This window comes from Osmia lignaria, chromosome 6 (genome assembly GCF_051020975.1).
Source record: "Osmia lignaria lignaria isolate PbOS001 chromosome 6, iyOsmLign1, whole genome shotgun sequence".
NCBI classification, from domain to species: Eukaryota; Metazoa; Arthropoda; class Insecta; order Hymenoptera; family Megachilidae; genus Osmia; species Osmia lignaria.
This window is the reverse complement of record NC_135037.1, coordinates 5,134,168-5,162,166: the sequence shown is the minus strand read 5'-3', so window position 1 is coordinate 5,162,166 and position 27,999 is coordinate 5,134,168. Positions and strand designations below refer to the sequence as shown.

The window sequence follows — 27,999 nt, the reverse complement described above, 5'->3', positions numbered from 1 at the left end:
TAGTTGACCGCGGGGCCGAGCGAGCGCTGAGCTGACAGTAGGCCGGCGACGTCACAGTGGGCCGGTTGAGCCTTCCTTCGTTCGATTCAGGCAGGCTCTCTATTCATTTTACATGTAGCAAGGTAAATATTTCTATGCGAAGTGTCCATTCGAGATTCGTGGCTCCAAGTGCGTGCAATTGTCGACTGGTGATCAATATACATACGTTTTCTTTATTTTTCGTCATCTTCTACTTTTTTTTTCAATTTTTTTTTTTATATCATCATTATTCTTTCTTTGATACATTTCATCACCGGGGGTGTTGAAGAAAGTTTATTTTCTCTCCTCGTTCGTGCCCGTTCCTGTTACGTTTCACGACACTGGCTGCTACTGCTACTGTTGTTGTTGTTGTCGCCGCTGCTGTTTGCTGTCACGACCGATGTCCCGTGGGAAACGGCGAGAATAACCGAGGACCATTACCTGGTACCATGGTCCGAGTCGCGAGAAAATTCGAAGGACGCGGAACACGCACTTTCCATACGTTGACACGATCGAAGATATTTAACCGTCGAGAAAACGTAACCTACGTGTCGGAGGAAGAGCGCGGCCGAGATACACGTGAAATCGCACGGTTTGACAGTTACCGTCCCGCGAGACGTCAGTGGATCGTGAATTCACCGACGATACTCATCGGGACCACGCTCGACGTTGATCGACCTTGTGCTGTTTAACTTTTGGCAAACGCTTTCGTACGCGTGCAGTGTAACCGACGATCGTGTGCAGTTTCTCATCGGATACGATCGTCGTTCGTCGCTGTCATCGTCGCGATACGAAGTGTCAACAATGAAATCTTAATCATCCACGCGTTAGTAGCACGAAAACGCTTCGAAAATCAGCTCGAGAACGTTTTTGGCACGAGCGTTAGCCTGGCGAGGAAAAATTCGATGTACCACGCTCAGCGGTACAGGAAGACACGTGACAAGTGAAAAGTGGCGAACGTAACGAAAATCTTGGTGCAACAATCTGTTGATGATTTATTTATTCGAAAAATAGAAAAATTCTATTCGAAACGTGTAGCCATTACCGCGGATCTGGAAAATCGTATCGCCGTGGAACGCGGAGAAAAGTAAACAAAAGTTAAACGCACTCGTGAAAGCAACGTCGGTCGATCCGTGTCACCGATTAAACCGTCGTTGACGTAAAGGAAGATTCCCGTTGATTTTCGTGCGCTGTCGAATCGATGTGCGAACATCGGGGAAAAACGTGATACACGTTTCAATGGAGCACGCACTTCGAGACTTGGTGACAGACGCGTGTTTGCTATCCCGCATCGACGATTACTAGCGGAGAGAAACGTGCCAGCTGTAACAGTTTCCGAAAAGTTGGCCGAAAGTACGTTAGCGCTAACCAACCTACACGGTAACCTAACCTAACTCAACGGCGCGCTCTGCTTCCTGTCAAGCGCGTGACAAGTGAATCATTCTCTCGTTCGAACGAGCCGAGTGAATAAAAATGAATGAAAAATTTACAAACGAATTTGAATTGAGAAAGAGATAAAAGGGAATGATTTGGTGTCGGATTAGAAACGCGAGGCGAAGAGTGCGTGTTCCGTGAGCCGTCACGGCGGGACGAAAATATCCCATGTGCGTCGAGAGAGTAAGCCGAGATTTTTGGAGGACGACGAGAGTCAAGTGGGCGATCGTTGAGGAGCATTTTCGGTGAGCGAGCAACAATAAAGATTCGATAGCAGTGGAAGAAGTGAAAGGGTGATACAGGAGGATCCTCCTATGATCAGGTAGATCGTTCTACTTTAGACGCGGTTCGTCTCGCGTGTCGCTTTATGTCTCGCGGAGGAAGTTTCGCTTTCGTTGACAGCTAGAAATTCCTCTGACTCGTGCTCGCCCACGATCGTTCAATTTTAACCGACACGCGAGACCGGCCGTCTGCTGATGATAAAGTCGATCAACATCCGTAGCTCGGGCTGTTACTCGGGTACGTGATTTCCTCGACGACACACGACGGACGGATCCGTAGATCGCGAAACACGTATCTCGATGATAGTCTAGTTTCCACGAGGGAGGCGGAGAGGTAATCAGGGCGAGAACGTGGGTAAACCTCTTTCAGTCATACGGCCCTGCATGCTAAACAGCATAGACGTTTGACGTTTCGCGAAGGCCGCGTGGCTCTAGCCTTTTCTCCTTCTCGCGCTCGTCTACCGTACTCTCTATCGGTCTCTCTTCCTGGTACGCGCTCATCTCTGTCGCATATTTTTTTTCTCTTTCCCGTTCCTCTCGTTGCAACTCGGCCCCTCTCTCTTCATCCACGTTTTATACCGTCCCCGTAACTCTTTCGCGCTTCTGTTACCATTTTCTCCTCTCCCCCTACGCACGTTTACGTTGGACACTATTTTAACGATCGTTACGCGTGAAATCCGCGTCACGTCCTTGTTTTTCCGCGAATTTTCCGACAACTTAACGCGGTCGCACGCGCGAATTTTCGCCGCGCTATCGACGCGTACGTGACATTGAAGATCGAAGGAAGCGGATATACAGGGTGACGGAGAATTATTTCATTAAATTTCACCTGTAAAATTAAAAAGGTTCGTTTATTTGAACGATTGTTGCAAGTGAAAAGTTTTCTATGCAATTCAGTAGCACTTGGTGTATTTAATGTCAAGTGTGAAGGTTTACACGTGGACGCGATGCTTTATGTGGAACTGTATTATCGAGCTGAGAAATTTGACGTCGAGGAAGTCGCGTTTCGTATCGGTTCATGGAGTATCGTGGAAACTTATGGCTCGAGGACGCGAGAATCGCGTGAGATCGATTGTATCCTTCTGTAACGTTGCTTTTTTACGAGATAAAGAAGGTAGGAAAATCTGAGTAGTTAGGGATTTACGTGATAGAAAACAGTACGTTTGGTAGAGATTTTGGTGCTAGAAATTCTAGCAATTTTCACATAAAATTCAGGAATGTTTAAGTTTCGCACCTTGATAGATTGCTGACGAAGTTTAACAGAATTATCACTTTTTATTAAAAGTATTACAAAACTAGAAATTTTGTTCTAAAGGATAACTCATTTTGAAGAATGTTACGAATTTGAAACTGTAGCTTTTGAAATTTTACTTTTTACAAAGGAGAGAATGGAATGAAACAGTTTTATATCACATATTTGATAATTATCATAATGCAAACTTAAGGAATTTTTACATTTAGAAAGTTAAAATTTAATACTTCATACCGTACCTTTAATAATAAACCCTAATTATTCGTATTTCTCATTACATAAATTCCGATTGAATTATGGAAGATATTAAAAGCAGTCCTGTCATAAAATTAACGGAAATATTCCTGTGTATCTATATTTCTTTATAAATATATTGCAAAATATATGTTCTTATTTAAACACCAATATTTCATGTTAATTATTTCTATAGGAATAACACTAACAATTTGAAATCAGATTGAAAAACTCTCTATTGGTACTCTTAATACTTCGTATGATTGTGCGCCATGTCAGACATGGCTGTATCTACTGCGGCCGTTGTCTTAACACTTTGGTTGCCATAGTAGAACTCCCCATTTATAATAATTCTCAAATTTAACCCTTTAATTTAGTAGCTTACAATGTTAGAGTAATACTAATCATGTCCAAAGTTTGTCTTCAATGCAATCGCATAATTTAATACTTTATCAGGAGAAAAAATGCAGGGATAATCAACAGAAAATGAAAGTATTAATCTGAAGTACTCACGTGGATAAATAAGATTACCTTTATAAGTACTAAATATCGTAGATAAATGATCAAAAGGAATATTTTTAATATTTGTTAGTAGTTTGATAAAATATGAAATAGAATATCTCAAATATTTTCTTATGTTTATTTTAATTAAGAATTAGAAAAAGTGAAGAAAATAGTGAACATTGTTGACCTACATTAAAAGTTCATTTAAATTAAATATCCAAAAAGAAGGGCAAGAAAAGGAGCTATTATATATTCCTAATATTAAAAAATTAAAAAATAGAACTGTAAAATTTGCTGTATTTTCAATAATTCCTTTTATAATGTGTTTTACTATACAGATTAATTTTCATTGTGGCAGTCACTGTAATAATTAAAAGACTGAATTGCAATTTATAATGAAATTAAATTACATTATAATGCTCTATTTTAAACACAGCCATTTATATTGCAGTAGTCAAAACATTAGATATAACAAACGCTTTGTTCACCTATATTCTTCATATAGCCTTCTATATGCATAAGTAGATACAGACGGATGTCAGACGATCAGCTGTTGGCGTTCCTTTCTAACTTCTCTGAAGAGCACACACGTGGCTTCGGGTTTAGTGGGAACGCAAAAATAACGACGGTTGTACAGTTACGAAAGAGATCGCGGTATTTTGTACATTTACTGAACTGATTAGTCCGTGAAGGCATTCCCTGGCCAGCGGTCAGGTCGTTAACCACTGATAAATCAGAGAAATTAACGGCGAGGTACACTTTTTGAGCGTTCCCCTCGCACGAAATTCATTCTATCACTGTTCTCTCGCTATTTGGCTAGTTACGATGGAAATTGAAAAACGTGAGAGATGCCACAGTTTCGTTGAATATCAGTCGTTTAAATTAAACGCGAAGTCATTGGCGGTAAAAGCAAATGAGTCGATAATTGTTGCTTTTGTTTTTTGTTTTTTTTTTTTTAATGCGGCAATGATATACTCCATTATTTTTTATTTATGTGTGGATCTAGAAAAGGCTGGATATACAAATTTTAGTCATTTGAGATTTGAATACTCAGAGCTTGGTAATTTACTAAGTCAGCAGTTTAGGTTCATTTTCTTATGTTTTTTAATCTCTTAGGTATAAACCATTAGAAATTAGATATTAGTAAAAAGTATCCAATTTTTGTTAAGAATATTTATGAAACGTTTATATAGTCATTTTCATGAAACCTTAAGCTTTAAATTGATTTGCTGTAAGTATCATTTTGTACTACTTTTATCTGATTAAATCGTGTTAGAATTTCTACGTTCCAGAATCACTCATTTGATGAAGAACAATTTTTTAGGATTTATTATTTCGTCCAAAGATTAATAAAAATATAAGTGATCCTTATAGAAATCAAATTAATCAACTTTTCTAACTCATTAGTCGCCACAGTGAAAGTGGTCACCTGTAGTCAGACACACTAAAATACTAATTATTAAGAATAAAGCTATTTCATTTTCAATTTTTAATTTTCAGTTCGATATCTTACATTATTAGTATAATACTAATACTATTCAAAGTTTTTCTTCGTATTTTTACCATTAATTATTACTAATTATTTAATTATAGAAAAATTGTGACACCGACCTCTATATCAGTTTATTAATTTCTTCAGTATTCTTCTTCTATTTCTAATTTTATTAAATCAGTATACCTTAAAATATTCTTCCAAGTAAAATCCATCAATATTCCAAAAAATCATGATTACACACACTTGTATATATCCCACCAATAAACGTTTTTTATTATCGCGATTAAATTCCGTAGAACTATTTTTAGACATTTCTGTTCGATGGATAAGATAAAATCAAAAATTTTCCCGCAACGTGTCCGCAGCGTTCATCGATCAATCGGAAGGAAAAAATTTGCATAGGACACTGAAGCGCCAGCTAGTCTTGTCTTCGAATGAACCTTCGAAAGAAATCATTGCCGGCTGACAAAAAAAAAAAAAAAATCCAGAAGATAAGAGACGTGGAGGGGGTCTGATAAGAATCGTATCACTGTTTCGAGAGTCTGTAGGATCGCGTTCTCACGATTCACATCGCGAGAAATGTATGTACGTACATCTGCTCACATTCTTCCACCGCGGGTTATCGATTTATAATCATCATCGAAAACAGATAAGCGACTCGTCGCGATATCGTTCATTTAAAACGCGGCTATTCGTAATTGAGCGACGTTTCAGCGACGACATGAAACGACGTCTCGACGAGCCGATAGATTATTTAGATGCGAGTACCAGATTGGACGCGACGCTTTGCGACATCCGTCGAACGTAATTATCATTGCAAAATGAAACGAAATCTTCGCTTCCACTGTAAATCGCAAATGACACTCGATGGTATTTCCCGGCTTTTACGAGCGTGATTCGATTAGAGTAGTTTTTTTAACGATAAAACGAACGATGTTGAATGTTTATCTGCTTTTAAATTGAAAATAAATGGAAAAATAAGTAAATGGTAGATTATTTCGATAAAAATCAGTATATTTTGATAGCAATGCGTTAATAATTTCTGTATTTGAAATGAAAGATCTATTTTGACGAATTTAATTGTTCTAATGTTAAAGAAAATTTGATTTTGGTTGTTTGTTTAAAGTGTAAGTCAGTTTTGTTAGGATTAATTGGTAAACTCAAATTAGATTTCTTGGGGAAAGTTGAGTAGTTTGATTATTATCTTTGTTAATGTTGTTTGCGGAACTCCAAGCAAAGTTTCCAAGAGTTTTCGACACTTTAATTGTTACTTATCTTTATTATTATCGTTTGCTTGGCGTAAATAGATTTTCATGAAAAACTAGTTACATCAAATATTTGTGCAAAAATTTTTTAATAAATTCAACAGAAATTATTAAAGAAAACTTATTATATTTGTTAATTTTTTGACAGAAAAGAAAATTTAGAAATACAAAAATTGTGCTTCTCTCCATGGTCCGTCATCCAAACGCATTCTGAACAATTGCAGTTATAGTATTCCTTACTGCATACATCTGTATTTCCTATCACAGTCAACCTAACGAAAAAGACAAACTCCAATCCATCCAACAATCCCCCAAAAAAATATTCCAATAATCATTCTTTTCCATCCAGCAATCTAACAATCGTTTAGACAGACATAAAACAAATCGATGGGTTGTCCATTAGATCGAAAAACTACGGAAACAAAGAAGTTGATCGGAGGTTTACAGGTATTATAACGTGGCTCGCGCGTCTATTGAAATGGTGAAAATAAATCGAGCCGACGGAAGAACAAAACGAAGAGACACGGTAACGGATAGTAGTAGTTCGTCGACGCGGTGGTTGTCGTCGTTTCGCAACGGGGAAGAGACGGGGGCAGGGACTGAAATCAAGTTTCACGTGGAAACGGTTTGATTGGCGGCGTTCCGCGAATGATTTTCGATCCCGAACGCGAGGCGGTTGTCTCTCCCGCTAGGTGCATCGGATACGCGATCATTTTTTTTTTTTCGTTCTTTTTTTTCGTTGCAAATAGAACCGAGACAGACACAGAAGCCTCGACTGCGTGGCAGATAGAGACGTAATGATTGCAATATTCCGTTAGTAATTGCTCCAGTCGGCCGCACTGTTGAAACGTCATTCGCGCGACCCGTAGATTTGTTTTTCCCTCCCCTCGCGACCAGATTTCCCGTCTCCGTCCCTCTGAAATGTCATTCGGTTTGATTTCTCCCCCCTTGTACCTTCTCTGCCCCGAAACGCCACGTCCTCGATGCCATTCATCGTCCTCGAAATCGATACGTGCCATTAAATGTTCGAAACGCGTGCTGCAAGACGAACGTTTAACCCTTATGTAGACACCTATCTTGTATACTTCCTGTCGACAAGTTTTTATATTCTTGTGAAAATGTTATAAAATTGCTCCAGATAACCATTTGAATCTTTTAAATTTTGCAAAATATAATCTTTGGTGTTTCAACCCTTACTGGGCAGTAGGGTAGTCGAGCACCCATTTCTAAGCTTCTAAGCTTAGAAATTCTAAGCTAATTATTTCTAATTATTTTTTACATTCTTGTGAAAGTATCACAAAACTACTTCAGATTCCTATTCTTTACACACTTTCATGTTAATTTACATTGTTAAAATAAGAATTTGAAATATGTTAAGTGTAATGTAGGCAACTGGGTAGTCAGGTATCTATTGAAGCTTTAGCATAGTATTTAAAATTCTTTACATGAGTTAGAAATATTAAATTAGAAAATTCTTACTATTAATACATTTTATAGTATATCGTTTTTTTATTACAGCAGCTGACGTGTTAATTGTATTTAATTTTCGAAATGAAAGAATCAAGATAATATAAATTTGAATTTGCATTATAGTAATTCGAGCTACGATGAATAATCTTGATTTTAACAATGATGTAATCTTACACAAAATATCAAGCGAGTGATACCATCTTCCAAAATAGCATTCACATTGCAACATCTCTTTTAACTAAATTTTTCCTACTTCCTTCTTTGTTTCCAATTCATTATGCATTCTATAGAATTGTGGATAAAAGTCAGGAGACGAGGAAACGTTTACTATATAGAAGAAAAAGAAAAGCTGAAATTGGTCAACAAATAAAAATCTCCTTTATTTAAAAAGAAAATAAAACAATTATTTTACATATATAATTAGTTTGTGAATATTTATACAAATATACCTATGTTGATTATCATAAAATATAAAAAATTATTATTCTGTTTTGTGAATTTTAAATATTTCATGCGTTTCGTTAGATTTCATTATTCGTAGAACACTTGTTGCATATGTTTTCTAGATATATTTCAAAACATCATAAATGCATAAGTATTTGTAGTTTATTTAACCTAACCCAGAGATGCGTGGAATGTCTGATAAAACACTGATTCTTTCCTTATTGATTGAATATTATTTATTGAAAATTAATTGAGTATCTTAAATAGATGCAGTTACATTAGAGATGAGGCTAGAAATCTTATACAAGTATCACTTCACTGATTCATACTTTTATTGAATTACATTTTTAAAATGTCATATAAACTGATAGAAAGTCAAATTTTAAGAAGGTTTATGTCATGAAAAATTTGAGTTAATATAAAATATATTAATCAGCAAATAATCACAGTTTCATATAATGAACTATTCTATTATTTCATTTCAAATTTGACAAAAGTCGTAATTTCAATTTTCAAATTAATTTTTATTGAAAGGGGTGGAAAGGTATCCAAATCTGAAATGGTAATTTGAAATCCTTTAATAATAAAGGCTTCATTTCATTTTATTATATTCATGTCGTAATAAAATTTCATTTTAAAATAAAAAGACAGTAGCATTGCTCAATTGTAATAATAATTACAAAATGAAATAACATGTTATTTCAAATAATATGTGAAAAGTAACCAAGTCCGATCAAAGCAACAAGAAGGCCGAACTAAAAGATCCATTTCTCCGTTCATGGTTTGAGCATGGTTGGAAAAATAATGTTTCCATGGGCATGCTCACGGTGCGGCGTCGCGAGGCTTTTTTCTAGCGTGCAACGGCCGATAAGCACCGGCGATCACGGGCGCGTAAAAGGAAGCCGTTGCAAAAAGCTTACCACGGGGATTAGTCATTGGTAACCGAGCGAGCTTTTTCGCAGCCAGGCGATTCTCGTAGTCGTGACCGTCGCCTTGGCTGATTTATGGCGAGCCATCGTTATTTTCGCCTAGCTTACCCTAGCTCACCCCACTCTACCCTTCTCTTTCACTACCACTGTCTCTGCTATCTCTTTTTCCTTCGCCATCCACCATTTCGTGTTTCGTCTCCTTTCGACCGATTCAGCTTCCTCCTGCTTTCTCTATACGCTCTTCTTTCTTCTTCCATCACCTGGATTTCCTACCTGATTCGCGTTTTAACGTGGGTGGGAGAGAGGCCGGTCGTTACCCACCAGCTAACGACGACCGGGTGCCGGTAGACACCTCTTATCCTCTGGAATCTTATGGTCGTAAGAAAAATATCAAGCGAACCATTAACTGTTCGACCGTCTTGTCAACCGTATCTGGGTGACCCATGAATTTTCACCTGGCTTTTTGTAGATACTTTGAGATGTAGGATCGTAGTTGTTAACAGGTTCATTGAATTGCTGATTACCGACGACGTCTTGTACTTAACCCTTTAACTACATATTAGATTTTTTTAAATTTAGTGGATGAAATATAACAGGTATCATTTGGTATGAAAAATTGAAATTTTATTCATTCAGTTTCTTAAGGAATAATGTTAGAAACTGGCCAAGAAATCAGATTTTTCTAGAGAAAATGGTGATATAGGGAAAGCAGGAATTTTCAAAATTTTAATTTTGACGATGTTAATATTAAAATTAATATAAGTAATTTGTAATCATTAAGTATTATAAAATTTAATGTATAATTACGAAATATGAATGCAAAATTGATTCAAATTTTCCCGCGTAAACGTTTGCACGTAAGAGGTGGGAAGTCATTAGTGAGACCTATATGTGGGGCCTCCTCCCGTCTATCGTCATTCTCCCCGGGGCCGCCCAAGGGGAAGGACGAGAACCCGGGACATCACCATTTTTCCTCGGGGAACCTGATTTGATTGCAAGTGTATCAATTTCTTAGAATTATTATAAGGGGATAATTTATTTGATTAATAATGAAATTAGTGAAAAGAGAGATCTTGAATGATATTAATATTTTAATAATAATGTGAAATAGTACATAATATTAATTATTTTATTATTTTTAATTATTTCAATGAATTATACGATCAATCAGTATTAGGCCAAAATTATTTCGAACGATTTAATAAAATCGATTTAATCTGATTAAATATTATTTGCATTAAATCTAATTTACTTGTTATTCGAAATTCTCAAATGAAAGGGGCTAGTAAATTTTTAGTCATTTATTTTAATAACTTCTTGTTCCTCTTCAGTAATTGTTTAAATAATTAATTTTTAATATCTTTGAAAATTGAAGTATACTTTATCATACTACGACCATAATCAATGTATTAATCATTTGTTTCTGGTTAAGCCATTTGCAAGCCCCACAGATGATAGATCATAAATGTACAAGAACTATAGTTACCATAAATTATATGATCATCAAAGTATTCATAAATCAATACGGCTTCGCAAGATTAAACCGACACCGAGCCCAGTTACACCGAAACAAAGCATAAAATTATTAATGTTACGATTACGAGTCACCAGCACCGCTGTGGTTTTCGATCGTCGCGGATCAGCGACTCGATGATCGCAAGAATTACCATTTAATTATTATTTCCTGCGTTTCGCTATCCCCGTCTCCTCGATATTGCCGTCGTTCGCGCGATTCCATTTTACAATCCGCTTAATCGCTTTTGTTCAGCGACTCGACGTCGCGAATCGAATCGTCATCACATTCGAACGCGTTCTCTAGCGCTCGTATCCGTTTCCGGTCCTCCTCGAATAGTCGACGAAATGCCTAACGATACAACGTAGAAGTTATAACGAAGAAACGTAGTTCAGACGACTGCTCATATTAATTTGAAAGTGTCTTAGCATAGTGAAACGTTAAAGGGTTTTCGAGAGAGTATCATTGGATAACCAAGTGCTTTTATCAATTTCTAAATTCAACTGAATATTTATAATTTTTGTGAATTTTTTATAATAGGACTATTTTTAAAAATAATATTTACCTTCAGTTATAGGGGTGAGAATTCTTAAAAATTCATTATTAGTACCCCCTTTATTCTCTTTTTATTTTAAAACTTTTCTGTAATAGAACTATTTCCAAAAAATATATTTTTTCTTAGTTATTGAGGTGAGAATTTTTCTAAATTCATTACTACCATCCCTTCCATTTTTCTATGACAGTTAGGGACGATTCATTTTAACCCTTTCACTATGAAACTTCGTAAACTGAAAATCTTTTTAAAAAGATTCATATTTTTTTCTGAAAAATTTCTTAAATGAGATAATATGGGTTGTCATAAAATAAATTAATTTATTAGGAAAAATGAATTTTCTGTTATTTATGCATTATAATTACGAAACATGAAATTCTTATTAAAAAACAATAATATGTCTTCCTCCGCTGCACCCTTCATTTGTTATTTTCTAAACAGGCTTTGTGTATGCGATTCGGTTGAACATAAATTGTTGGCAGTTGATGAGATATGTTTTAGAATACGTAGCCAAATCTGCGATTATAACCGCAAGATTTGGAAAGCGCGTGTCGCCAAATTTGAAGACTGACGCTACATAAATTCAAAATGCGTGAAGCTCAAACAAGAAGATATTTTTGGTTACACACAGATTTCATAGCATCTAATACAATTCTTCTTTAGAATGGTACCGAGTCTTCCAGATTCATTAGAAGTATCAGACATCTAACGATGATTAATTCTAACGCTGCTTTCATTTATATCTGCATTAGATTCGAATATTTATTATTCTTAAGATAAAATTTTACAAATTTGTTAATTCAAATTATTTCTAATGGGATGTATAATAAGAGACCAACTTCGCCCTGTTTTCTTTTTAACTACAATGTTGGTAGTTACTGACCCCCATAGCATTCAACACCGCGAAGAATGTGTAGAATTTAATCGTCAAAGTTCTGGTAACGTAACAAGACAACATCCAAGATAAGGTAGACAAATTGAAGTTAAAAGCGAAAGAATTCCGGGAAGTACAGAAACGACGTTGCAGAATATGCCATGCAATCCTTTCCATCAGGCTCTCATTACGTTCGCGAAATCATTTGATTCGCTTCTTGACGCGTTTCGACGAAACGGAATTTCGTGTATCTCACGTCGCGACGTATCCTACTGACATCATCAGAGGATAATTCGAAATGATTGCATCGCAACGGACACGTTACACGTTTTCTTCCACGACAGTTGCATTCTGTCTATCGTTTTATTAATACGCGTCGATGATGGTTTATCGTGGTTCGTTTAAAATAATTGGGAGACGCAATGAATTTGTGTCTATGGATTATCGGTTGAAAGGAACTTTTTTGTTTGATAGAAACACGTAATGTCTGACATAATAGATCACATCTTTTGCATTTCTTTATTTCAGTTAAATATTGTAACAATGAGGTTGGGTGTTGAATTATAATCAGTGGAAAATTTATATTTTTATATTTTTTATAATGGTAGTTTAATTTTTGAATTGTATCGATAAATTAGAATTTGTAAGAGCACTGAAGATTATATGTGCATACTCGAAAATTTAATAATAATATAACCATAATTTTGTTAAAAGTTATTCATCTTACAAAATATGTGGAAAATAAAATTATAGTCATTTATTCTGAGCTACGGGAATTTGAAAATTTAAATCATATTTCGAAGAAAAAAAGGGGGATAATTAAACAAATTCTAATGTTCATTTAGATTATGTTAGACGAAAAAATTATATTTTACTGCACATAATAATTATTATTTCTAACAGCAAAACGATTAATTAGTATTTAATTATAACTAATTAATTATAACTAATAATTTATTATAATTATTTAATTATAACTAGTAATTATTGTTTTTAAGAGCAAAACAAATGAATAAAAACATTTCAACGGACAATTCAGTTAATTAAATGCTAGGCATGGGTGAAACGAAAACATTTTGTAACAGTGATAAAATATGATTAATTGATTTGTAAAATTAGCTTTTAATTGGTTTCTTCTTAATCACAAAAAAATTAGTTATGTGGCTTAAAAACTTGTTAATGATTAATAATTGGCACTCAAATTATATTTTGGCAATCTCTGCTTCATTTTGGTGGTTCCTTTTTATTTCGTACTTTATTTATCTTTTTGCACTGCCATTATCATAGATATGAAACTAATCTTGTTATATCAGAAAAATGTTTTTCTCAGATTCAAATCAGAAACACAAAGTATTAATTGCATTACAGCAAAAACTCGGACTATCATTTAAGAATGAGAAAAAAGACTGTATTACCAAAGAATGACGTAGTCATACATAACAAGTTGATTAATTTATAGTAGAAAGATTTGATGAAAAGATACTCAGGTTCTGTTATCATATTCATTCTTATAAAAATACCTTTATCGTTAAAATAAGAAATTAATGAACACAAAAACAATTGGAAATCACTCTTATCACAATGCACATCTCTTCAAACATGTGCTTTATAATTCACACATTTTTAATTTCAATAGCAACAAAATTTAAGGTATTGAAAATCATTTATATAAAAGATTATTAAAAGAAAAATACTTCAATTTTATTTAAAATATATTATACATTTATATCATTTGATTCTAATTTTTTATTCCAGTGCAATACATTTTAAAAGAGGCTAAATCAATCTTGTCATTAAATGGTTTAATGAAATAAATTTTTTGAGCAAATTCAATATTTTACATCTATCAAACATAACATAAAAATTTTTGTTATCGCCTTCAATGATCAAAGAATAATAAAATTCATTAATCAAAGTGAAAATTTGGAATCAATTAACACGTCTATTCTAAAAAGAATTCTGTAATCATTTCAATACCTTTCCTCTTTTTGTTTGAATTGTCAAACAGCCAAAAAATCGACGGATATCTTTAGTGTTTACTACTGTAAGATTGTGATAGAATATATATATTAAAATTACTCGATTACGTGTTAATCAAGTATAAGGTCATTAAGTAATCACGGCAAACAGCTTACTGTGAAATCAAATTCTCCTGTAACGAATTACACGTGCGAGGAATCTGCCTCGTGCATATAATTTATCGTTATCGTAATTTTATAGTACTGGAAAGCATTAATTCGCCTCATAAATATATTTGCAACCAAATCACCGACACTTTTTCACTTGTCAACGGCAAATTACAAAGTCACGGTAACACTCGATTCGCCAATTAGTATGTTAAATTATGTTGATTTATGTTTCGAGCTACGCGTTAAACGCACTCTTACTAACGCCGTTTCATCGCACGTGCGTTTCCAACAACTTCGATGATTATTAAAAATTTTCAATGATTTTTCTCAAAGCTTATTGCAGTTTCTTGGAAATTTGTTACTCTGTTATTCAAATGTCAATAGCACTTTGAAAGTCCTTTTCTGTAATTAATTGATTAATTCAAATGTTATTTCTATTAACCATCGTGGTAACGAGTTAACAAATTAGAAATTTCGAGTACTATTTTATCATATTTTTAGGGTCAAATGTCGTTTGAAACTCGGGGATTGTTTTTTATGCAATAACAAAATATAATCTTCGTTTTTATTTGCCATTTTCGTATCAATATTATACACGAGCCACGTGTTGTTTATCTCATTGATTATAACCGTAATAACAAATGATGCATGTCGTTTTACATACAATTACTAATGACCAAATGTATTTACGGTTTGTGCATTACTAACCAAAGAGCCAACCAGGCAAAATTTTATATTCAAATGCACGCATAATTGATTATACATGCACCTATGTAATCATGATTTCATATATTCAAAAAGAATAGTACTTTAAAATTTCTTTTTATGATCTTTGACTCTTGTAATCGTAAATGTTTAACAGTTACCAGAAAAAAATATTGTTTAAACTCTCTGCAAAACATTTTCATGAATTTTAACCAATTTCCTTGAACAATCAGTCAACGATAATTTTTTAAGCAATTAATACTTTTATCATTAATCATCTCTTCTTTTTTTTCTCTGGTCCAAAAATAACTTGATAGATTTTAGAAATTGATAAATTTAGTTTCTTGAACGGTGAAGGCATTTTTCATTCTCTTTAATTGAAAAGGGGTAGCAAAAAGAAATTTCACAACTTTATAAACTTCTGGATTTGTAATTTTCTTTTATAAGATTCAAAAGCTTTCCAACCCTTCTTTCGATTAGGGGATGGAGGTAGTAAATCTTCATGAATAGAATAATAGAATAATTGAAAGAAAATTAATTAAAGAAAATTCGAATTAATATGATATTAATTTCGTAAGGTAACGAAGTATCGAAAATTCTGTAAATTTCTTAAACGAAAAGAGTAAGTAAATAAATATTTTTACAGGGTGAAAGTTTCAGCTGGAAAATCGTGGTGAGGGTGCGAATTACATTCGAATGGAAAGTTAAACGGCGTGACGCTTGTAAAAATAACAATGAACTGTAAACGTTTCGATGTTGAGCGAAACATTTTCACAATCGTGCGATATGAAAAGGGGCAATTAAGCTGAGTTTAACTTTCAGTGACGCACAAAAAGCGTGTGCCGAGCAATTTTCCACTGTACATACACTGTCTCGGTCCTTTTCGTTCTGTTGCAAATTTTTGCCATTTTATTTCCTGGAATCTCGCAACCTGTAGGTGTATATTTTTTTTTCAGCTTCAACTGCACACCCTTGCACGGTGTAAATTCCTTCCGGTTGCAATGCGTTGCAACGTATTTTGGGTTAAACATTTATTTGCACGTTAACGTGGTACAGATTTTAAATTAATCACTAGCTGCTTTCATTTACTTCAGCATTATGTCGTTAAACATTTATGGGCTGGTAAAGACTGTAATGTACGCGGTATTTCATTGTTATATGGAGAACTTTCGTGCACGCTATATTTTAAAATTATGGGGATAACCTTTTTATATTCTGAATGTTTTTATATTTAAAAATGTCATAGGTGTTTAAGCATTCATAAGCTGTTCATTTTCATTAATTTGTAAAAATGGAACATTTTTTATTTTATCTGAAGAATTATTAATATTGCACATATGAAGTAACTCTATAATATGAATGGTTTGAAAAGTAGACATTGTCTGATAAAAAAAAATTACTTTAAAGTAATTAATCCTATTGTGAAAATAAAAGAATATTTTATATTATAATAAAAAGAATATTATTTTGATTATTTCAGATATAAAGTTTAATATTTGAAATTTAAATAAGACAAAGCGTTCTTATCCACAAAATCACAATATTTATTTCTTTTTTAAATAAACATTAAGAAACAGTAGATGCTTCTTATCCACAATAATCGATTCAAGGAATATTCTTCTTAGCAATGGTGTATCCAGACGCCATACGTATTGAAAGGGTTAAAAGTGTTCTTTCGTCCCACGTTTTCTCGTTGCTTGGTACCTCTCGTTACATAAGGCGACACGTACACACATGCCTTCGTTATTTATGTCATTTCACAGGTTTTCTTTGGGTCAATCCGTTTAGAACGGTGCACGCACGTGTGTCCCGACGCCGACGCCGACTAAACCGTGGAATCGGTTTAATGTTAAACAGTTCGCCGGCCAGCTACGCAATTAGATTACACTCGTGCAACGATAAACGATCAGGGTACGGTCTTCCTGTTCGCGATCGGCTTGGCTTTCACGAGAAACTCGTGGCTTTTCGTGAAATCGACCACGCGATCGGCTCGTCAACGTTGATTTCTGCTTCAGCCACCAATCAACCGTTTCTACCTCACCCTTTTCCTATCGAATGTGACTGCAGTTTGTTATCGATGAACTTTTTAACGCGCCTCTTTTCTTTCTTTAGACGGAGAATGTAATGTATGTCGTTTTCCTCTTCTTTTTTTATTTTCTCACTAAAAATAGTGTTTCCTATAACAATCGGTGTGGAATATATGTTTATTTCCAAATTGCAAATAAATCAAAATGATTTTTAATACGAGAAATTACTGATTCTGATAGATTTTCAATTACTTTTCACCTGGTGCCATTGCAAGTTGCAATTATGCTTTAATATGTGTGATAAAATGCAGAAAAATGATCTATTTATAATATAAATATCCTCTTTTGTAAGCATTTTTTTTAATCAAAGATGAAAGATTTGCAATCTATCATTTGGTGGGGTTGGTCGTTTAAGTAGTCTATTGATAGGCAAATGCAAATTTCGCCCACGCGCCTAATGGTACGCTTAATTATACGCAGTAATAGATAAGTTGCACCTAACAAACTTTGAGCGATATTTAAACATTACCTCTTGATTTAGCGACATACACATGATATTGTGTATCTCGTTGCTTGAATTGCATCTGTGCACTTTGCACCTGCAAACGCATAATTAAAGTTCGGGAAATTTTGATTAATTCAAATGAAGACAACAATAATAAAAATGCAAGATTAATATAAAATCAGTAATAATATTATGCCAAATTATTAAAAAAATTTAGTTTAATTCTTCTAAAAACTTTTTGCAGACTAATTGAAAACAGTGGTAAATTAATAGCAGAAAAATGTAAATTATTAACTATTATTAACATATTTTCACTCGTGAAACCATATGTGATGGGTTTAAGCATTTCATCGTGAAAAGTTTGTTTGAAATTAGAATGCTACACCTGGGAACCTGTCCCCATAAAATAAGTGTTAGAAGAAGGGAAATGTTTTTGCGGATAAGACAGAAGTGTGCGTTTGAAAGTGCAAAGGGAACGTTACGAAACAAAGCGACCGATGAGAAGCAAAGGTCAGCTGGGCGCATCGTTGCACGCTTAATTTGAAAGAAACTCGTCGCTCCTGTTCTTTTTCTTTCGGATTTTCTTATGCTTCCTTGCTTCACAATTCGCCTATCTTTCATTCGTGGGATGTAACTTTAAATAACTTTTGCAAAGAATAAAAAATAAGGTAGATACTATTTAAAATATTCTTTTAAAAAGATATTCTGAATTTCTTCGTACAGTTAAATTTTGTAAACCTTTTTAAAAATCCTTTCTTTCCTACTTAAATTAGAAAAAATATTGTTTTGAATTTGGTCATTTTTGTCTAATTGAAATGATTCATGTGTTTGTAAAAAATTCCAGATTATAATGCAAAAATGTTTATTTGATTTATATTAATGTTTCATTATTGGTAATGAATTCAAAGATTACGGTAAAAGTGAAAAATGAAATTAGAAAAATAAATTGCTTAGTATCAATTAACTTTTATTCGAATACATACATATGAAGGTACATAACAAAAATCTTTATAATATTTACAGAGTCGTTTATTTTTCTTAATTTGATAGAAAAGATAACATTTTAAATAGAATTCGTGAAGCGCCTTGCTGTGAAAGCTTCGAGTAATTCTGCGATGAATGGGTTGCCATCGATTGGGCGCTGTGTTTCACCGAAATCCAAAATCTGCACTTTTAACAATGAATATCCTACTTTAATTACTTTTTAACGAATAAAACACTGTACAGAACATTTTGGTAATGCATTCGAACAAAGTAATAATTTATTTTTTAATTAGACATTAAAATAAAAGGAACAGTATCAAGAGAATATTAATTGAATCATTAGTAAAAATTTTTACTTCAAATTAACAAATTTATATCAAGCTTTTTTCTGTAAAATTTTATTCAGCTTCTGACGATGAGAAATATATATTAAAAGCGAATTTAATATGCGCAACACGTTTGGAAAAAAACAGAACAAAGTTGGTTGAAACAAAGTTTCTTTTTTTGCTTATTTCCTTGAATGCAAAATTTTTTCAGAATGCAATATTTCTTTAGTGTAAACCGCATCAAATATGATATTCTGTTATAATACAATTTTTGTAGTTCTCTTTATGAGGTATCAGTAGTCTCCGCGTGTTTAATTAATCACTGACTAGATTTTATATGAAATTATAAATTCAAGAGAACTTTCGACTTTCACACATACATGGAGGCACATATGAACACATAAAGTTTACTAAGCATTAGTATCGTGAAATGAACATGACCTAGCTGTAATTTAGAGTTTACAAGTTCTTATGACTGGATAGGTAATTTTTCTTTCTAAATGTGTTTAATAAAGACAGGCTATACTAACAAACTTTTTACGTACAGTTCTATAGACAGCGTTGAAGCTATTTATAGCAGAATAACTTAAATTATTAGAGCGACAATTTTTATTGCTATTCTTCGTATCTAGTTTTTTAAGGAAGAAAACTTATTTTTTTAGAAAAATGGTACTGTTTTAAATTATTCAAAATATCAATCTAATTATCTTTAATTAAATTAAGAAACTTTAATAATTAAGAAACAGTGTCACAAAGTAATTAAAGAGTGTAAAGATTGCACGGTTGATTTTGATATAAACAAATTAATTAATTACATTTTGCTCTAGATGGAATATTGTTTATAATACAGTAGAGAATGTTGCATTTTCTATCAGATATAATACAATTTCATATCAGTTTAAAGGTACTCTAGGAAAATATTGATAAAGTGTTCATTACATTTAAGTAGCGCTAATTATCTACACTTAAGCTTATCCAAAATTAATCAGTATTCATCATAATTACCTATTAGACAGTTAGAGAGTAGAAATTTATCATAGTTAAATAACAAACTCCCTTAAAATGTCCTATACGAAATCCACTACTGTTCTATACAGTATTAATTCATTGAACTTCATAGCCTGAAAATAATCAATGTAATTACAGCTCGTTGCTATATTTAGACGAATAATAGCTACCATAGAAACATGCTTAAAGACATATTCAAGAACATATCGTTTTACAAGGAAATCAATCAGTTCAAATTGTTAAACCCTTTTTTATACTTAAATTTGTAATTTCGTAAATTAATTTATACAATATTATTTTCAATAACGCTCGCAATGTTCAAGGTATCTATTTTATGGCACACCATAAAATTATTTAAACAGCGAGCGACCACTAATAATCTCACGGCAATTTGGTCCACGTGAAAATGTTATTTTCTCTTTATTATTACGATACGTTCCGTGTATTATCACGTACGGTCGCGTTATCACGGAGCCGCAGGTATCACGCGAGCATCGCTTGCCAGCGTCCCTTGTGCACGCCATCGCGCGTATCCGCGAACGTGTCACGCGAACACGCGTCCAAAGCCGCTTCTCGTACGTGGCGTAGATAATTATACGTGTACACGCGTGTGTAATTGTGCGCACATGGCAGCGACACGTGCGCGCGAGAACGCGACGCAATGTTCACGCATTAAACGCGGCAATAAATACGGTATACCCAACGGCAAGGCATAATGGACGATAAGAAAAGGACGTCGGTATCGTCAGCTGATATCGGTCGGGAACCATCGCGGCCACGTGTTCCGTGGCCGGAATTGAACGATGGCCGCGTTAAGAAACGCCGCGAATAAATCGCGCGGAACTGCGCGCGCTTCCGCAGACGCTGATTCGCCGCGCAGGAAGTGCGTCAGCGGTGCTCCAATCTCCGGATCAAAACGGAATGTTAGAAATTATTTTTTTGATCGTCCCTTGAACCATTCTAACTTAATTTTGTAGAATTTTAGAAGTTGGAATTCGAATTTGGAATTTGGAATTTTGCAATTTGAAATTTCGGAATTTGGAGTTTGGAGTTTGGAATTTTTATGTGCTGGAATCTTTGAATTTTGGGGTGATGGGTGGGCCAGTCCACATTTCTGGAGGCAGCTGACATTAGACAAATCTCAGATATCTCAAACTTACGGATGTTGATCGCAACTGAAATAAATCAAGCTCAAAATGATCACCTTCCTCATTGATCGCCCAATCCGCGTTCCCTCCGTGTCTCCGACAATAATCAAGCAAGCCGAGTCTCTGTCTGACGAGTCACAGTTTCTGTCAACAGTCGGAAATTAAAATGTACGGGTGTCGCGGTCGCAACTAACCCCGGGAACTTCAACGGTGAAGCAGTGAGCAGCCGCGACAATAAGCACGAAAGAGTTGTATTAAAAAAAAAAGAGAGAGAGAGAGAGATAAAAAAGAGAGAATGATAAAAAAAGAACGAAAAGAAAAGCAAAAAGAAAAGAAAACAGAGAGACACGTTCGAGATGAACAGGAACCGAGGGAAGATAGTAGCACAGGGACCGGTACAAATGTTTCTTCTGCAGCAGGGTTGCGGGGTGCAGTTCAGACATGGGAAGTGAGCATTACTGCCTGAGGTGGAACAATCATCAGAGCAACTTGCTGGGTGTGTTCAGTCAATTGCTGGAGTCGGAGTCGCTGGTGGACGTGACACTGGCGTGCACGGAGGGACCTTCGATACGTGCCCACAAGGTAGTCCTCTCCGCGTGCTCCAGCTACTTCCAGGCCCTGTTCCTCGACCACCCGAACCGCCACCCCATAGTCATCCTAAAGGACGTACGTTTCGCCGAGCTACGTACCCTCGTCGACTTCATGTACAAAGGCGAGGTAAACGTCGAGTACTGCCAGCTATCGGACCTCCTAAAGACAGCGGAGAGCCTTAAGGTTAAGGGTCTAGCGGATATGACAAACATTAACGCGGCGGTAGCGTCGAGAGACGACCAACAACAACAACAGCACCAACAACAACAGCAGCAACAGCAACAGCAGCAGCAGCAGCAACAACCACAGCAGCAACAGCAGCAACACACGAGCACATCCGAGGGTATACAACGCGGGACATCGCGAGAACATCATCGAGAACGCGAGAGTATAAAGGAATCGAGCAATAAAGAAAGAGACAGGGAAGGAAATACATCCGGTGGCACGGGACTGCCATCCGGCGGGGTGAAAGAATGCGAACAGACCCAACCGAACGTTACCCAACCACCCACCAGCGAGTCCACCGAGGCGGTAGACATGACCGACTGTCCGCCATCGCCTACAGGACCCGGTAGCCCTTGTCCAGGACCTTTAGCCCTTGATCGACCTAGGAGGGACTCCGAAGATGTCGCCAGTCTAGAAGAAACCAGGGGTACCCTTAGTCCGATCTCGGTACACAGTGGACCATCGGATATGAGTCTAAGTAACAATACTGGTGGCACGCCTGGCGTGCTTCCGTTGAACCTACCACAGAGCCGACTTCCGTCCCCGCACAGTACAGAACCTCTCGCGGGCCCGTCGGGGTTACCCCCGGTCCAACAAGTTCCCCTTGTGAGTATAATCTTTAATTTTTATCATTATAAATAATAAATTTAATTAAGTATGTACTGCCCATTGGTCACAAGAAGTCTCGTGGGAGGGCACAGGGGCAAGATGTGATCGCTTTGACCAATCATACGTCACGATCGAAAGTACGCGTGACCTGAGGTGGGGCACGTCCAATCAGATTGCATTATTCTCATGGGACTTCTTCTGATTGGTGGACAGTATATGGTTGCGTGCAACTTAAGTTCTCCCTAGTGCTCCCTAGATTTTCTAGGGTTCCCTAGGATTTTACTTAACCCTTCGTTGCATTGTGTTGTATATATACGTAAAATAATGAAATGCACAAATTTTATTATCAATAAAATTATAAAAAATACAAACTTACATATTTTGCAATATTAAAAATTATTAATTTCTTGTCAAAATTAAGAAAATTATGTAACGGAGGGTTAGTCGTGGGAAGTCTACGTTGCACACTTTTGGCACTACTTTATTATTGTCGATATATGAAGAAAATTTTTTAATGTTCGTTTGCAGTCGTTAAAAAAAGAGATAGACTGGGAAAGGTCGACCGAGGAGCGAAGCGCGAGCAGCGAAATATCCACGGACTACAGACTCCCACCAGAACCGGTGAGTTTTCTCTCTTTCCTCCGCTATATATTCCAATTTATTGACTACTTTTTATTCTCGTACTTTCTCTTTACTCTGCATTTGTATATCGATTACGGTTGTCGTCGTCGTACACGTCGCTCGTCCGCAATCGCGTGTCGCACACGTTGGTGTTCTCGACGGATTGCGAATGAGCCGACGGTGAATCTTGCAAACGAAAATGATAAAAAAAAGAAAAGAAAAGAAACGCCTGCAATTTTGTCGAATTTCAATCGTACTCGTGCAAGATCACGACGAATCGTTCGTTTGCGCGCTGCTCGTTGCGAACGACCGTTGGACAGCGTTAAGATCGTCATCCGGAAGGATGATACGATACTTACGAGGAACATCAACAACACGATCCATTTTATCTATCTATCTATTTATATATCTATCTATTTGTTTGCCTATCTATCCGCGCCGATAGATAGACAGGCATACATATTATATTTCGAGTTCACTTTGCATGTGGGTCTATTGCATGCGTGCCCAAGTGCTTTGCTGTTTGCTGCTCTCCCTGCTAATTTTGAAAGTGATCGTGTCATATATTAACAGTCGTCCTGACAATCGATAGAACAGTGTGATCGGAGGTTCGACGACAGAGATGTGTACTTTACTTAATTCTCAATTTTCGTACACGATGGGAGCTTCATTGATTAACGTTTCGAGAATTAGTCGTTGGACGACCGTCCGCAGACGATGGTCCTTTGAACTCGTGATTTTTTTCACAATACCACGCGATAGGAAGTTGATTTTAAAAATAAAATAAAACGAGGCTCGTCCAAGAGACAAGCGCAATGATCAATTGAACCTAGCCGCTTGCCGATCGTTTTTTAGCTTCAAGCGCCCCGTAAAGAAAAGATCTTCGTCGAGACGCGCTGCGCAGAAGGAGATCGATCAGTGCATGCCGTCTACTTTGACGAACGTATTATCTTCTTTTTTCCAAACTAATTCACTTTTCCGTGCATTAGTCCCGTCTTTTCAATCCTTCGTTCTCCATCATTCTCGCGGGATTATCCAGAGTTTACCATTTTATCCACGTTCCCTTCGCTGTGTCTTCGTGTGTCTATCTGTCTATCAGTTTCCTCGTGCGCTGTTTTTCGTCGATCTGCCCTCCATTTCCTCCGTCCCACTCCGGAAATAGGAAGAAAATTATTCGATTATTCGTCAGTCGATCGGATGGTTCTTCTAAGAATTGTTCTATGCTCACATTACACTTACATATCTTACACCTTGTAATTATTTTCATTCACAGTAGACTCTTGTTATATTGCCACGTGAGCTTGGAAATTTGAAAAATTTTTTTACAGCCCCGTCCACGACAATATAACGAGAGTCTACTGTATAATATCTGCCGATATAAGCGAAAGCCTTGGTGCGGCAGAACAATTATTAACCCTTTGAAGAGGGAAATTCTATTGAAAAAAAAATAAAAATTTGAAGCATAGATATTATATCAAAATTAAAAATACTTCTTCCTCAAAGGGTTAAAGTTCTCAATGCTCATCGACACTCAATGTTCGAAGGTCCCTTGGAAACTACCAATTTCAATATTTTCCCATTTCGGAGCCCAGTATTTCATGGATTCCAAGCAAATAGTATTAAAATCTATGATACTTGAAATATTCATTAATTCTCCACCCTTGCTCCTACAAGGATCGATGGAAAAATCGGCGCGCGACTTCCTGTTCCTCCCATCCTGCCAGCCTGTCTTGCTAGCTCACTGTCAAGAAGTTGACCTTCGTTTTTGGCCATGGTTGTTTTTTACTACATTTTTATATATATATATATGTATATAAATACATAAATATATATATGTATATACATATATATACACATATCATATATATTGTTACATACATGTACTGATATATGCAGTTCACGTTTTTTTACATACATATATATATCGTTATACATATATACAAATTATATTGACATTCATTATTACCATTTGTTACTTACTTTGTAATATTTGTATTTCGATTTGTCGTTTTTTGGTTGAGTGCAATGCCTTTTGCTACGGCGAACAATTTTGCGCCGCGGCGATTTTGGCCGCAGTTTTATTACCTACGTTATGAAAAAAAGAGAAAAGAAAAAAGAAACGAAATTTGAACAAAAAAATAAGAATAAGAAAACAGTGAAAAAAAAAATGGGAGGAGGGACGAGGGGGCGGGTGGGTCGTTGTTGTTGTTGTTGTTCTTGAGCGAGGCTGTGGGGATTTTGCCGTGGGCCCGGTACTACATATGTGTCACTTGTTATCCCAGACCGACACATCTATACACCGTCCGTATATAGGCACGTATAATGACGATCGTTGTTACGTGTGTATATATTGACGCGTTCTATATACACACACTCAGACAGTTCCTTGTCATACATGTTTTAATATAAACCTGGGGGTGCGCGTCGTGCCAAACAAAAATGAGCGTCAACTTCTTGTGCTACCGTCTTACATGCCGTCGAGAGGGATCATTTTCTCGTAAGGCTAGGGACTTCTTTTTCCACAGAGCGATAAACAGCTGATAAATCCGGTGGAGGAAAGATTAAATAAAGATCTATCAAAGAGAGCCTCGTATACTTCCGGTCATGCCAAAAACGCGCTTCTTTACAAGTAGCGGTCTCGAGAAGACGAGCCTTGCCTGTTCTTTCTTTCTTTATTTTAACAAATATTTTTTTTTTTTTATTATTATTATTTCCGCCTACGGTCTAGTGGCGATAGAGAAGTAGTCGAAAGATACGCAAGGCAACGGGAGAAAAGAGAGAAAGAAAGAGAGACGTTATTCGAATGAGCAGCGCGAACGGGCGCCGATTAAAGGCTCGCCGCGACCCGGCTCCTACATACATATTATGTATACATATATGTATATACAAGATATCTGTGAATCGAGTAGTGTCGAAACGAGCGATTTGTCACGGCGAGGTGTAACATCCATGTCATAAGAGACACTACCGAAAGAGAAAGGGAGACGGTATTATATCTTTTCTGCTTGAAACGATCACTTCAAAGTAAAAAAGAAAAACAATAGATAAATAGATAGATAGATAGATGGATAGATAGAAATTTAGATAGATGATAAAAAAGTAAAATGGTGAGAGAAAGGGGGAGTGATAGAGCGAATGAGTGCGAGAGAGAAAGGGAGACGCTACTGTTGGGGGTGTAAGGACGTGCTAAAGAGGAAGACAAGAAGTTGATGTTCTTGTTTGTTTGGTTGCAGGAGTTGATGGGTGTGGATGAGCGGGTGTTTGCGTGCATGTACTGCGGTGCCTCGTTCCTCCACCAGAGCAAGCTGGCGCGGCACATCCTATCGCACAGCCTCGAGTCGCTCAAGTTCCGTGAGCAGGCGGCCCACCTGCAGCTGCAGGCTCAGCTGGGTCTCGAGCCCGGTATGCACCTGCCGCCCGAGGCCCACTACCCCACCGCAGGTACGATCGAGCCGATGGACCTCGAGCTCGCGGCCCACTCGGACCCGACCTCCGGCGTCGTCCTCTGCAAGTTCTGTGGCAAGTCGTTCCCGGACGTTGGCTCGTTGATAGCCCATCTACCTGCCCATACCGGGGACAGACCGTTCAAGTGCGAGTTCTGCGGCAAGGCGTTCAAGTTGCGGCATCACATGAAGGATCATTGTCGGGTACACACCGGGGAACGGCCGTTCCGGTGTACGTTATGCGGCAAGACCTTCTCGAGGTCGACGATACTGAAGGCCCACGAAAAGACACATTATCCGAAGTATGTGCGCAAGTTCCTGTCCCCGAGCCCGGTGGATCCCTCCGAGGAAGAGGCCCCGCCACCGCCGCCGCCGCATCATTGAGTTCGCCTTAGCCACGTTCATCGCCGCCGGAACAACAACAACAACAACAACAACAACAACCGCCGAAGGATGAATCGTCTTCAACGTTTCCGTTCGCCATCCAGCGTGAAGATGAAGACGAGGATAAGGGAAGATACAACGTCGCTTGATCGTAGGATCAACGAGTGTACACGGGGAACACTGTTGGACGAAGAGAAGGGGAACACGGACACGAGAAGTTCTACTAGTGGTGCCTCATTCTCATTCGCTCGTTGTTTCTCGTATTTCTTTCGTTTCTACCGGCTACCGTTTCTCCTGGTCATCATCATCATCATTATCATCATCATTATCATCATCATCATCATCATCATCATCTCTCGTGTCCTTCTTTCGACGCGACTGGTTCCGTTCAGTAGACCGCTGTTTACATTGAAACGTGTTGGTTACTGTTCACCAATGGATGATACTCGACGATCATTCGAGTCTCCTCGGTTTCTCCCTGTTATCGTTCCTGGTCTCTCCTGTCTTTTCGTTCGCCTACGCTGAGGTACGTGTACACCTCGCGTCTAATCGGCTCCCCAATTGAGCGACGAGGCAAAGAAATATACCGGCGGTGTTTCTAGTTAGTCCTGTGATTTTGGTTAGGATGGTTGGTAAACGCGTGTTCAGAGGGAGGGACACGTTAAAAACGAGCTCCCTCGTTTAATCAGTGCTTTAAGACGAAACGTTTAGCTTATATATGTATATATATACACGCATATATATATACATCGATAAATTATTGAAGGTATATATATATACACGTGAGAGAGAAAGATAAAGTGTGATAGAAGAAGCGTAAAAGAAGAAGGGGATGAAAGAAAGGAAAGTGAGAAAGTGATGAGGAGCGAAAGTGTGGGAGAGAAAGGAGACGATGAAGAGAAAGAAGATGAATTAAGAAGAGGACGATGAAGATAATTGAAGAATCGGGTTTTATATCGGGATGATTTACGCGAGATAATTAATTACGAAGAAAAATGATAAAAAAAAAAAAATGAGAAGGGCGAATG

General features: G+C 36.6%; 1 protein-coding gene across 1 annotated transcript; it reads left to right on the top strand.

The window, feature by feature from the left end:
- The first annotated feature begins 2 nt into the window (after positions 1-2).
- On the top strand, positions 3-27,993 carry LOC117601617 (uncharacterized). The gene is made up of 4 exons (XM_034318616.2): positions 3-122; positions 21,515-22,520; positions 23,052-23,144; positions 26,378-27,993. The coding sequence occupies exons 2-4, from the start codon at positions 21,540-21,542 to the stop codon at positions 26,969-26,971; spliced, it is 1,668 nt and encodes a 555-aa protein (XP_034174507.2). The 5' UTR covers positions 3-122; positions 21,515-21,539; the 3' UTR covers positions 26,972-27,993.
- Positions 27,994-27,999: the final 6 nt, after the last annotated feature.